The 13,702-nt window shown below is 40.7% G+C and overlaps 3 protein-coding genes across 3 annotated transcripts; all 3 read left to right on the top strand.

Annotated features, from left to right (window-relative positions):
• Positions 1-86: 86 nt before the first annotated feature.
• Positions 87-1,665, top strand: LOC145457668 (uncharacterized). The gene has a single exon (XM_080335895.1). The coding sequence runs from the start codon at positions 240-242 to the stop codon at positions 924-926; it is 687 nt and encodes a 228-aa protein (XP_080192021.1). The 5' UTR covers positions 87-239; the 3' UTR covers positions 927-1,665.
• LOC145457663 (TELO2-interacting protein 1 homolog) lies at positions 1,592-7,512 on the top strand. The gene is made up of 3 exons (XM_080335887.1): positions 1,592-3,726; positions 4,698-5,352; positions 6,391-7,512. The coding sequence occupies exons 1-3, from the start codon at positions 1,592-1,594 to the stop codon at positions 6,991-6,993; spliced, it is 3,393 nt and encodes a 1,130-aa protein (XP_080192013.1). The 3' UTR covers positions 6,994-7,512.
• Positions 7,513-7,545: 33 nt separating this feature from the next.
• LOC145457665 (regulator of microtubule dynamics protein 1-like) lies at positions 7,546-12,456 on the top strand. The gene is made up of 7 exons (XM_080335889.1): positions 7,546-8,743; positions 8,836-8,968; positions 9,270-9,348; positions 10,227-10,491; positions 10,766-10,940; positions 11,842-11,975; positions 12,035-12,456. The coding sequence occupies exons 1-7, from the start codon at positions 8,681-8,683 to the stop codon at positions 12,089-12,091; spliced, it is 906 nt and encodes a 301-aa protein (XP_080192015.1). The 5' UTR covers positions 7,546-8,680; the 3' UTR covers positions 12,092-12,456.
• The last annotated feature ends 1,246 nt before the right edge of the window (positions 12,457-13,702 follow it).

Below are 13,702 nucleotides of genomic sequence, written 5' to 3'. Positions count from 1 at the left end.
CAGTCATCCATAACGCTTCTCATGAGTAATTGATTATATCTATGCCTCTATGATATATTATTTTCGTTCCAGCTGACCTGTTATTCACATGCAATTTTAGAAACTTTGCACCGCTGACAGTGGTCGATTTGTGAGGTAAATGCCGATGTTTTTATAATAGGCCTTATTGTTGATATATTCGTTTTCCGTGTCCATGTTGTAGAAAACTATCAACTCTTAGTCCACTTAGTTGAGCGATCATGCTTTCATCAAAAGCGTGCTCGAAGTTAATCCCTAATATAGGCAAACTGCTGCTTCACAATGTAAGAGGCTGTGCGTTTGCTTCAACGTTTTCAAGCAAGATCGAAGCCGTTAGTCCTATATTAACAATGTCTTTGAGGAGGCGTGATCAATTTTCGCCTACGATAATCGATCCAAGAGCGAAAATCACCCCTAAATATGAGACGCCTCCCCTAAAAACAGGGATTGAAAATTTGATTTTTGGAGTTCACATCTCGATTCCTCCTGAAGTGAAAGATCCCAATTCAGGCAACAGGACTCTAATCGACCCGGTAGTGTCGCAAACTCCGAAAATAGAGGCGCACAAGAGAGATATATACTGGAGAAGGAGGGGAATGAAACACCACCGATATCAGCGATGGAAAAAAAGGAATGAGACTATGCTAGCGTACCGAGAAGAGGCATTGAGAGAAAAACTTGAGAATCAAAAAGCTAAAGTACTTGAAGATATATGGAAAAGCGCTGGCCTAAGTAAAGAGCCACCAGCGTATAATGAGAAAGTAAACCGTTCTGAAATCTTGAAATGGAGGGAACAAGGAATATGGAATGGAGCTTTGACGCCGCAGGAAATTTTGAAAATCACGACCCTCCCCGAACCGTCCAATAAAAAGTATTACACTCCCCCAAAACTGAACATCCCGAGATGATACTTGATGGGTCATGTGTCACCAAAGCTGTATAAGAATGCCGACAAGCCTAAAACTGATATCTGGACAATATTTATATATGATGTTGATAGCATTGGTATTGTAGCATACACTTGTCATAAATGAAAGAAGCTATGATAGCTGTGCTGTAACTCTGGGGGCTAGTGAACTTGATGTAGTAATCGGAATATTTATGGATAACAGTTGAAATATCTTTCATAAGAAATTGCGACAAGTTTGTGGCAAGCTGTAAAGTTGAGCAGAGACCATGACACAGTTCTTTCAACCTCATATCGAAAATCATGCGAGCTTTTCGATATAGAGATTAGACATAGTATATAGCCTAAAATTCAAAGATGATAATAAAGGGTTGGGTCAAATTGAACACCTCACCAATAGTGATAATTTCTCCATAAGTCACGCTCAAGGTTAACTCCATCTCCCTTATGTAATCTCCCTCTAACGGTTATGCTGTGTATTTTGTGTTATCAAGATTGCTACGATTTTGGAGCTGATTGGATTGATCAGGGTAGGGTGTATCTGAATTTTCCAGCTATTTTTGTGTTTCTATGTTCATTTTGAGCTCTGACTTGTGGTTTCGATGTAGAAAATGATCAATTATACTGGTCTCATTGTAAGCAAATTAGACAAAATTGAAATCTGTTATGGTTATATGGCATTTTGATAGGCATCTCAATTGCCAAGATTTATATCTTTCCTTCACTTTAACAATTTTCAGCATGACGTCAGATACTGCACCATTTAACATCTCCCGTCTGGAATGGGTAGATTCTTTGCACAAGCTAGATGTGCCGTCCATAGTTACATTGAAAGAAGCGATACAGAAAGAGAGTAAAGACTCGTTGGATAATATTGCCGAAGTTGTTTTATTCCCGTTCTGCAAACTTTTCAAGTCACCGCATCCTTCGAATGAAGATCTTTTGGTGGAGTCGCTGCAGTGTGTCCAATATGTTCTATCGAATGTATCACTGAAAAATTCAGTGGCTGTGATCGATATTCTTACATCGGTGTCAAGATTGGTATTCAGCATAGAATCGAAATCATTAGCCGGATCGGAAGAGCTGAAGAAGGAGGTTGTGGGTGTGTTTAAGGCATTGTTCGTTAAAGGAGCCGCATTAGTAGCGAAATCATTGTATCATGCTTCCACGATTGCACTGTTGGGGTATGTTGTTACTATACTTCTGTCCATCGTTAACGATAAAATTGACAGGAGTACTCGAATTGTGGCTTTGCTAGCATTGCAATCACTCTGCGATCCGCCGTATAGTAAGGCATTAGGCGATGCCGAGCGAAACGCATTAATAACTCAAATTGCTGATACAGTGGCCTGTATTTTACCGGGGGTCTGGTTAGGAATGGTGAAAGTAATATCGAATCAAAGCTCTGGCCAAAAAGTACGATGTGTCGCGGTGGAAGTGCTGTCAACATTTATAGTCTCCACTATCGGCGATGCAGCCCCTAAATCTGCGGGCCCCCCGACAGAAGAGCTTAACCCAAACATAAGACGTCTGGTGGTGAAAAGAGACGAGAAATGGACGAAGCAAGCCGCGGACGGACTCGGAAAAATCCTGGAAATAATTTGCTCTTCGTCAAATTCCAGCGAGGTCGCGGTCAGAATGAGCTGTGTCGAGTTTTCAGGCAGAATATTGTTGGAATGCTCGAGAAGTATGGAAAATCACACCGTCGTTTTGTTGAACGTATGTGTGAAATTGATGAATGACGAATTCCCTCAAGTCCGTGATTTATGCGACGATACGTTAAATCGATTTTCAACAATGATACAAAATGACAGTTCGAGGCGCCGGGTCTTTGCCGAAATCTTGGAAGAAAACATATTTGCTCTGTCGACAAGTTTACCGAGGATTATACGGTCCGGCGACGACGCTGAGAAGTTATCCCATTTGAGGATTTTGTTAGGATATATCACTTTACTGAAGGCACAAATCAATAAGTTAATTCTATCCTTTGCACATTTGTCTAAATTATCATCCGCCCTTCTTCATTGCCTTGAATTGGACCACTCTGTTATACAATTGCTCGAAGTGACGCCGACAGGCTGTGCGCCGCAGGAATTGACAAAGTCATGTTTTCGCAAAAGATTCAAGCATTTCCGTGACGACAGGATCTACAAGGTTCTCTCAGATATTTGTAAAAATTTAGGGAGATACGGAGATATTGAAATCCTGACAGATCATTTCATGGATGTATATCATTCATCCGAGGCTAATTGCAAGCAAGCCGTGTTGGTAATCTTACATATGGTGACCGGTGTGGTAATATGCGAGGAAAGTTCTGGAAAACTGCTTGATACTATCAAGTCCTTATTGGACGAGTTTCTTAGTCCGGAAAATTGGTATTTAGTCACAAGTTTTGATTCTGACTATTTGGATCCTCATGTTTCGAATAAACTCCCAAACTTGAGACGGAATGAAACAAGTAATGAAATCGCGCCTTCACATTCGTCGTCATCTTTTCAGCAGATATCTTCAAAATTTGTGAAAAACAATGTGATATTATCGTGTGTTCATTTGGACGCGATACTGGCTTTCTCGAGAACTCTGAAGTCCGAGTTTCGTCAGTTTTTGATGTACGTATTGTATCCGCTACTTGAAAAAACTGTCGATCAAGATGAGACTCTGTCGCTCTGTGCAGTTAGAGCCATGGGAGGAATCGCGCTTAATTGCGGATATCGGTCATCTTCCGAGTTGATCGCTGAAAACGCCGATTATCTGATCAGCGACATGTCAATCCAGATACATAAATTGCACATGTTTCCAAGGTAAGAATGTTTTCGTAATATCGCCCGCTGTTGCTGACACTACATCTTCTGCGGCACGCGACACTATTACATATTGTGATAATTAAGGAGGGGAATCATAAAGTTAGCGTATCTACGAGATTAAAAGTTTACCAGATTACTCTACGAAATCTTATCCTACTTTATGCACCACGAGTAGCAGTATAATTCAGACGATTGCCATTCTTCTGGATAAGCTAACTTTATGCTCGCTGCAACTAAAACTGTCATTATTTTTGTGGCACGATTGAAAAATCAACTAATCTACCACTGATAAATCTTTTGGTATTTAAAATTTAGCATCACATTTCAATTCCAATAGCCTACTAGAAATTTTGCATGCCATGACCAAGTTGCGATTATCAGTCAACTTCTGATAATTTATCATTGTTTTGATGTATTTATGTATATCACAATAGTCACACTAGAGAATCAGTTGCCTTTAGAATCAGTAGCCTATCCAGCCACATATATAGAGAATCACCAATTGTCTGCTATTCAGCCTACCTCTGGATCTTGCCATACGTCAGCCAGAGGTGTTAATAGTAGTCATTGCTGCTTTGCTGGTACTTGAGTGCAAGCAGAAGTAGTGATCTCCAAGTAAGAAAAAAGTATGTAATCTAAGCCTAGTTTTGCCTTAAAACTGTAAACTGTCTAGTAGAAGTACCGGTAGTCTAATTCATATAAACTTGAGTTACAAGTGTAAGTAGGCAAAACCTACTTGAGTACCATGTCAAGTACTTTGTTACTGATCACATCTAGCGTCAGCATTGTGGAACTGTATCGGCGTTTATAAATACTTTTCCACTCGTATGATCTGTGCCGATTTTTGTGCAAAATTACAAGCACCTCGGGGAGAGTTGTCAAGGCCAGTCGCGGAAAAAGTTTTGGAACGTTTGCAAATATGAGAGCCTATGCTTTTCCGAAAAATGATCCCGTTTTGTATTTCTCAGATGCCCGGCTGTCTTGCGAGCGATTCTGAATCACAGCGACTCGAAAATCCTGCCACTCGTCTACGACACGGTTGACGAAATTGTGGAAGCCCTCGATCTGCATCACCTCGAACCACGGAAGCTCCTCGTTTTTGTGCCTGTGCTATCGGCAGTTGCGAACGGCGTAAATCGTTGGATGGCTGAAAATTCGAGTTCAAAGACTAATTGCGGAGAATTAAATACAAAAAACCATTCCGGTGGCTCGGTAAACGGCGACAATACTGCTGGCACAGATTCCAGATTGAAGAAGACATCGTTTGTAATCGAATTGAAAAATCAATTACTCCAACTTCGTGAGAACAGCAAAATCGCGTCGCTAGAGACTGAGCCTGAAATCGATCCGGATTGGCAACCTGACCCAGACGGTGAGCTAGACCCGGATCCGGACGAGGATAAGAAGCCGGACGAGCCTCCCATAGAAATTCGAGTCGTGACAAAAGTGCTGACTCGATGCTGTCACTTGATGGCACACTCGGACCCGAGAATTAGAATGCGGGTGATGGACGTGATCAACTCCGGGATGCTGGCCTTGAGCAAGTACCAGAATGAGCTGCTGCCGATGGCACACAAGATTTGGAATCCTTTGGCGGCGAAATTTGGCGACGATGAGCTCCAGGTAAGATATTTCCCGGGTTCATTTAATACCAGCACTTTACAAGTCCTAAGCCATGCAAGTCCTAAGCCACGTTGTTATATTGTTAGTCTTTGTACACTTCTTCCAATATATGGCTTGTGACAAACAGTAATGGAGTATTCTAGTATTTTTTTCCTATTTGCTCCATTTATGCAATAGCTATGTTTGTGGCCTACTTCCGTTTCTACTCAACAGTTTCTTCAGGCAAAACTACTTACTTTTTAGTTTTGGGATAAGTTTGCATCGCCTTCACGAGTGAAACTACATATTTTTGATGATTGCCCTTTGCGTAGAGTCGCTGGTCTTGTATCAGCATCGAATGTGTGTCTTGAATTTTTGAATGTAGCCATCTACGATTGAATGCTAGATGTATATGAATACGACCCCTTGACCGAAGATACTTTTTGAAGATACTTGGGTACTATTCATACCTTTTCTTTTCTACTTGGACTGGTAGTAGTTGCGACAGCTACTGGAAATCGCTTGTACTTGCAATTGTATTGAAATTAATATCATACTTCTACGTCTACTTGAGCAGCAACACTGTTTTGACCACCTCTGATTAAGACTTTCAGAACTAGATGAATATGTTCTTGTCGTTCCTTGTATCGCTACTGCACAAAGTATTTTTTATCGAGCTATATCCATAACATCCACCTGCAGATATGTATTTTGGCTGTAACACAATGTCTACGAAGTCTTTGCTGATCAGCACAAAGCTTGATCAATCTCACGTACCAGCCACAACAGCTGCTATATTTTCAACTTGCCGGCTGCGCCAATCCTACATCTAGCGACTGGTATCTTTTAGCGTTTTACAGCCGGTAACATAATCTACAAGTGTTCAACTTTGGGCAAAAACCCGAGTGTTCAGTAATTTGCGTATAAAAATTCATACCAACAAGCTTGTCCCGTTCATGGCCGTAACAAAATATTGGGTGCACACTAAACATCATACATAGGCCAACCAATTGTGGATGATGAATACATTGACATATGGTAACTAACTCTTATCTTCAGGTTGTGATAAAAGCGTTCGATACAATGTGCATCATCGCCTCTCATGCAAAGGAATTTCTACGGAAACGGTTCAGCAAAGACATTCTTCCAAAATTACTGTCAACACTCGAATCTCAGGCCGCTAGCAGCAGAAAAGTTTCCATATCCCACGGAAATGATATCCTCATGCCAGGCCGTATTGGGTCCAACGTTTCACGTAACGTCGTCGCCTACAAGCATTCCGTTTTGTTCAAACTGCAGAGGAAAGTGTTATCAGAACTGGGGCCGCTTTTGCTCGACTTGGACGTGAAAAGGAAGGACCATATTCGAACTTGCAAGTCCTTGAAGTCGTACTTGAGCTGCAGGCAGCCTGCCGAACTTCAAGAGTCAGCCATCCGGTTGTTTACCCATTTGATTAGGATCGATTCTGACTTGACTTGGCTCGAGTTAACTAGAATTTGGTGCCATTCTGGGACCGTTTCTCCTAAGGACTCAGTGGATGTGGAAATTGCTAACTGCGACTCCTTGCGAACTATATATCTCGGCGGAAGCACAGATCCTAATCACGAGTGTAGCTCGAACGTTAAGAAGTTGCTGAAGTTATGTTGTGTCGAATCGACTTAAGTCTCGTTTTCTGAATGACTCGACTTGACAAATATGCAATCAGCGCCGCCTTTTATAGCCTGCATGCAGGATTTTAGTCGCTTGCGTTGAATTATACTTCTATACTATTTTGAATAGAGCAAGGAGTAACATTCTCATCTATTGACATATATAACCGCCGTGACTCATGCTGTTTTAGTAATTTAGAAATGGCATGGTACCAAGCTTACTGTTCAACGTGATCTAATCTTTTTGCAGTTATACTTGTGCATCCGTACATTAAAATCAATGAAAATGTGGTATTACTCCTAATCAGAAATCCAAGAACACTTGGCTCGCTTTGAAAGTTGGTGTGACTCGAGAATTTTTAAATGACTGAAGTCTGGTCCAATTTTGCAGTGATTCAAAATGACTTGTTCCCGTCACTGCTTTCCATACTATAGTTTCAGCCACAAGGCAGCTGAATAAACAGCATAGTATACCGAAAAGGGGCAGATCAATCATGAATATGACAAAAAGTATTAAGATTGTCGCTAATCATAGCTGCTCATTAGGGCTGTTCAAACAAAACTTTTTTTCCTGAATCTTGCTGGCTACGTGATTAAATTGGGTTGCCTTAAAAAACGACGCACACCAAGTTTTAATTCATTCCAACCAATAATCGCGGATTTCGTACAGTTTGAAAATTTTGAATTTACCCGAAGATGCAAAAAAAAATTTTCAAATATTTTTTGTCAACCTCATGAAATTGTCGCGCTGTCTTCAAAGACGATGCAGAACAATTTTGACTCAATTCCAACCCGTAGAAGCGGAGCCATTTCAGTTTTTCTTCGATAATTCGGGGATTATCCTTGATCGGTGGATATTCCAAGAATTATCATCGAAAAACTCGAATAACTCCGCTTCTACGAGTGGGAATTGAGTCAAATTTGTTTTGCATCGTCTTTGAAGGCAGCGCAACAATTTCATGGGGTTGACAGAAAAATTGCAAAAAAAATAATTTTTGCATCTTTGGGTGAATTCAAAATTTTTAAACTGTACGAAATCCACGATTATTGGTTGGAATGAATTAAAATTTGGTGTACGTCGTTTTTTAAGGCAGCCTAACGATTTAATCACGTAGCCAGCAAGATTCAGGAAAAAAAGCTATTTTTGAACTGCTCATATAAATTTTAAGAACTATTGTGGAGAGTGGAGACCTTCACCACAACCATTGTAGTGTTTATGCTCAACGCCCGCACAAACACTGATAGGGCTTTAAAAATGATGACCCTGATAATAATTTGTCTTGTATTGCCGGTAACAAATATTGTATGTAATATCAATCATGAACATGCATTTACCAAGTGATTAAGATTTCGTCAGAAAGATATGTTACACACCCGATTTTGTTGCCAAGTAAGTCTACCTAGTATTGTAATAATGTATCGCATCAATTTAAAAGGTATCAATACCATAAACCAATATATGGCATGAACAGGTGTGTAATAACCTTAATTTCATCTTGCAAGAATGCTGTCATTCATTACGTGATGTTTGTAATATGTATCTGGACTGCTTTTTTGCGCAATATATAGCAGTGATATTTGCGATGTCTACTCCACTCTTTTGAATTTTCCAAACTGCCCTGAATGAATCACTGTGTGTCTGATGGCTCTCTTTTTTTAAGAACATTTGTAAATAAGTATTTTACTGCAATACTTCACTCATGGCCGGATTAAGAAGCATCATTTTGCGGTCTCCACTATGCAGACGTTGTTTTACTTCAAAGGTATTTGGAAATCGGCAATTTCTTATATTGTATTTATAGAAAAGTGTTCTTGCTGGACCTTATGGTTGTTGCATGCTGATTTTCAATCACAGGTATCATTTCTACGCTCCATTTCACATGCAATGCTTCCAAAAAGCAAAATATTTGGATATACACTGTTCACAGGATTTGGTATTACATGGTACTTGGATAGAAATCTTAGCATATATGCAAAGGATCTTTCTGGTGAGTGCTGTGCATAAGCTTGAATACGGTGAATATGCATGTTGCTGTATGTATCTAGGCCAATGATTAAATATTCGAGTGCTCTAATGATTTGAAAATGACTTCAGCATACTCAGGATTTTAGTCATGTAATATGATATGGGTTTTGCCACTATACTTGACTCATCAACAGGATTTCTGTAAGGGTCACAAGTCACAACAGCTAGATGCAAGTATGCAATAGAAACTGTTGCATGAATATTTGCACTGCAATATCAGGTGAATTTGGAACGTTAACAAACAGCAAATTATGATTTTCCAGATGTTAATATCCTCAAAGAGGCGGATAACTTATACACTTCCGAAAACGACCCGAGGGAATTGTACAACTTTCTAATCAAGTGAGCATAGTTTACCTAAGCTATACAATAACACAAATCTAATTTTTTAGTTTTATGGTGACTTTTCTGATAATGGGATCCGGTGTATGACCTATGAAACAGAGCTGTGAAGGGAGAGTTTCGGTAAATTTTCTCTCGCTGGAGTTGGAAAAACACATACTGGCTGGAGTCGGAGTTTGTCAACATACTAACTAGCTAAAATGCAACTACTTTAAAATCGAAACAAATGTTCTCAAATGTCAGTAAAAAGTTCAGTTGCAGAACAGGGCTGTGGAGTTGCCTCCTTTTACCACTGACTCTCGCTCCGACTCCGGGGATTTAAAATTCACCGACTCCGACTCCTAATATTTTCTACACAGAACTCCGACTCCGATATTCCTGTAAATCTACTTGGGAAAATATACCACTATTACATTTTTTAAACATGTATGGTTCGCAGAAATTATGAAAGCTGTACTCACAGAAAGAAATTAAGTTTGTGATGGTTCGAAAACGTAAAACGCGATAATTTCGGTTACAGCAACGGCACTTTTATGTGATATGTGATTCGATTTTAGTACATGGAGTCAGAGCCAGAGCATTTCCACAAACTCCGACTCCAGCCAGTATGTGCTACAAATGTTCTGTTACTCCGACTCCAACAAGAGAAAATTTAAGGAAACTCTGACTCCACAGCCTTGTAGCAGGAGTCATCAACTTTTTCATTTGGTTATGTGTAATATTCAAAGTATATTTACTGAAATCTCGGTGTTGGAGTTGTTTAAAAATAAAATTAGGAACCCATTTGGAGTCAGGGTGTTTGTCGGTATATTGAAAATGTTGGTGATAAGATTTGTCCGATATTTCATGTCACCGATTAACTGACCACATTTTAATAGGTACGAAGATTCTGCAAACGCCGATATATTGTGGCGGTTGGCACGATCGGCACGCGATCTGGCCCTGACCGGTACGGACGTCTCGTCCGATGAAAAAAAGGCCCTCACCTACAAAGCGTTCGAGGTAGCAAAGCGAGGTCTCGAGATCGACGATCGAAACTGGGGCTGTCACAAGTGGTATGCGATAGTTTTGGGAGACGTCGGCGACTACGAGGGAACGAAAATCAAAATATCGAATGCGTATGTCATCAAGGAACATTTAGAGGTGCTGAATGTTTTGACTTTCGAGTATCGCACTACTTACAAACTAGTACTTTGCAGACCTTTCATTTTCTACTTACACAGGAAGTAGTTTTGACACATCTTGGAAATCACTGCTTCAACTTTAAGTTGAGTAGAAATTGACCGCTGTAGATATACTTCTACTCAAGCAGTAACTCGACTGCCTTAAATACCTCTGCTTTGTCGTTTACTAGGTCGGTTCGATACGTCTTCACTAATTAAAGGTAAAATCCGTAACTTTGGTTTTTAATGCGTAGAAAGCGTTGGAACTGAATCCTAAGGACGCGACCACCGCCCACTGCATCGGCGTTTGGTGCAAAGTATTCGCGGAACTGCCGTGGTACCAGCAGAAAATGGCTTCGATTCTGTTCGCGGCGCCACCGTCGTCATCGTACGAAGAAGCGATCGAAATGTTTCAACATGCTGAGAATAGTACGATGCCATTTTCATGTTGCTCATTTGATTGCATGGCTGGGCAAAGTGGGCATGACCACAGGTGGTCAGCTAGTGCGGGCGGATCGACAAATTCTCTGGTCCAGCTCTGATCCTGTTTTTCAACTGTTCCAGCCACTGTCCAACTCTTAGACCAGATTCTTGAAATGACCGTGATCCAAAAACCCTGATAATAATCATCTACGAGTACTTATTTCTAATAAACTACAAAAACAGTAGATTATAAGGCACGGATTCAGGTTATATATTGAATCTCTCCATAAATAACATCACAATACAAACTCACAGTTCTGACTCCGGCCAAAAATGGACAAATCCAGCTGGATATTCAGTCTGGCTCTGTTCCATGCCCCGCTCCATGGTAAATGTATACATAGTTGCCAATCTTGCCAGAGTTGTAGAATTGGTACTAACTTTACTCAGTACAAGTAACAGTAGCGATTTTCAAGTAAGTAAAAGTGCGAGCATTCTACTAATTCAGGGCCTAGTTCAGCTTAAAAAGCCGAAAACTGTGAAGTAGAAGTAGTATAAAATCGGAACTACTTCAACTAGTGCAAGGAGTCGGCAGCTGCTTGAGTACTTCGAAAGGGTACTGACTGCTGACTGCCTTTCAAGAAACTAATTTACGGAGATTTTTCAACTAGAAATATACCATCCACACACAATTTCTTGGAACCTCCATCGCACAAGGCTGAGAATGTTCATGGAAACTATATTTTTGTGCTCGAGTAAGCGAGCTACGGAATTGAAAAGGTCCAATATTGTTAATACCGGTTTACGTTAACCAGTCTGCATTAAAACTCCCTGGTGTGAGCAAGCACTCGAGCTACGTCATAAATTCAATTCGTCTCTGTTCTCACCCCTTTACCGTTTTATTCAGTCGACCCAAACTTCTACAGTGTGAATCTTCTGGAGTTGGGCTACTGCTATAAGATGGTGGGCGACACGAAGCGCGCCATGCTATACTTGGGCAAGGCCGCCAAATACCCGTCAGTCAACGACGAAGACAGAGACGTAAGGCGCCTTATGCCGATCGCTCGAATCCGGCGACTTGAATTTTTTTCAATTTTCAGGCCGCGATAAAAGCCGACAAGCTCCTCGCGGAATTGCTTGCGCAAAGCAAAGCGTGATCGGCTGTCATGAAAGGCATCGACGCTATTCTTACGCTGACAGTGTTAGCACCAAACGCAGCACAAATTCTGGAGGCTTGATAAAGCGACGCCGGTGCCGTGTGTGAATCTGTCAAAGCGCGTGACCTACCACGAAACACCGCCTTTTTGGAGTGCTTGCCGCCCAAAAATACTTTTATTACTACTTGTAGCTTGTGTACTTTTCTACCTGTACTTAATTGGTGGTTGATGTAATTTTGCGGCATTGTTTCTACTATAGTAGCACTATTTTGGCCACTTCTGCGACATAGTGTGTCTCTGACATCCTTATTTCAATTATTTTTCAGAATATGATTATACGGTATTAAAGTGCAACTCTTAATCGATATCATGTCAAATTGTTTTGTGTGCTGGTATGGGGAATGTTAGCGGCCTGGCGCGCGGATGCATTTGCACTCAAAGATGATGTGGGAACTGGGGAAAATGACATCACTCAGACTGCTTAAATGACTATGATCGATTTGTTGTTGCCGATAGTTATCCATATCTCTGAGGACAAACATCTTTGATAGGCAACATATTGTACCAAAACAACTTTTCTATAGTTAGGTGGTGTACTTGCTATAATTTTGCAGGTGCCACAGCAGTTCTTCGCATGCTCAGAGTCAGCTATTCTCAAATATCATAATCTTTAAAAGCTACCAGATTATTTTTTAGCGTTTTGAAACGAATTCTGTTCGGTATGCGACGGTAGAACACGCGATTGTCACAACTGACAGATAGGAAAGGGTTGACGGGACCCGGAGTCGGCTATACTAGAGTTGCCATACGTCCGGAATTTCCCGGACATGTCCGGAATTTCACTGTTCAAACTAGCGTCCGGGAGGAATTTCTAAAATATGCCAAATGTCCGGAATTTTGAAGACTTGACAGGCTCATAATTATTTCATAAATCAGCATGAAAAAAATATATTTTGGAATATTTATTCTGGTGCATGATATTTTTTTCGCGCAATAAAATATAAATAAAAAACACTTTCATTTACTGGAATAATTGCCTAATTGTAATCGCAATTATAGGAGAATGGTATATTAGAGATCGTTAAGACGGTTTAAATGCTTCATTCAAATATAGTGGTTCCAAACGGGGGGGGGGGGGGTCGTTTGCTAATATTCTGGGGTTTGCGTATATGTTGAACGTAATCAGCTTCCAAAATAGCCCGTGAGTAAGTCGGGGCAAACGAGCTGACTTCTTTTAGTAATCAGCCCGTCAAATTTTGATCTGGGCCACGGAACATTTTCAGATTGGAGATGGATTCGCGACCATAAAAGGTTTGAAACCACTGGATGTGGGGTGTTTATAAAGCTCCGTGGTGCGCACCGGCAAAAGACAGATAAACAATCTTATCGGTAGGACATGAACATGACTTAACGATGTGCAATTACGCTCCCTGTATTTTCGAACTCATTTTCCTCCACCAGCTCTACCGCTAACTCTGATCATGTGGGCAGAGAGGAGTATCTATATAGTAATATGTGGAACGACAAATATTATTGACAGAATTCATTCAAATAATTTTACGACCAGATGCATATAGAAACCAAATTCATACAGCAAGCACCCTTGCATCG

The sequence above is a fragment of the Botryllus schlosseri genome, chromosome 15 (genome assembly GCF_051294905.1).
Source record: "Botryllus schlosseri isolate E-star chromosome 15, Bs_hap1, whole genome shotgun sequence".
Taxonomy (NCBI): Eukaryota; Metazoa; Chordata; class Ascidiacea; order Stolidobranchia; family Styelidae; genus Botryllus; species Botryllus schlosseri.
This window is presented reverse-complemented; position numbering and strand designations above follow the sequence as displayed.

Bases quoted from the DNA above. Each gene is read 5' to 3' on its own strand.
- LOC145457663 (XM_080335887.1), top strand. From the start codon at position 1,592: ATGGTTATATGGCATTTTGATAGGCATCTCAATTGCCAAGATTTATAT. The intron at 3,727-4,697 runs GTAAGAATGTTT...TGTATTTCTCAG, and splicing joins AAATTGCACATGTTTCCAAG to ATGCCCGGCTGTCTTGCGAG. The intron at 5,353-6,390 runs GTAAGATATTTC...TCTTATCTTCAG, and splicing joins TTGGCGACGATGAGCTCCAG to GTTGTGATAAAAGCGTTCGA.
- LOC145457665 (XM_080335889.1), top strand. From the start codon at position 8,681: ATGGCCGGATTAAGAAGCATCATTTTGCGGTCTCCACTATGCAGACGT. The intron at 8,969-9,269 runs GTGAGTGCTGTG...ATGATTTTCCAG, and splicing joins ATATGCAAAGGATCTTTCTG to ATGTTAATATCCTCAAAGAG. The intron at 9,349-10,226 runs GTGAGCATAGTT...ACATTTTAATAG, and splicing joins TTGTACAACTTTCTAATCAA to GTACGAAGATTCTGCAAACG.
- LOC145457668 (XM_080335895.1), top strand. From the start codon at position 240: ATGCTTTCATCAAAAGCGTGCTCGAAGTTAATCCCTAATATAGGCAAA.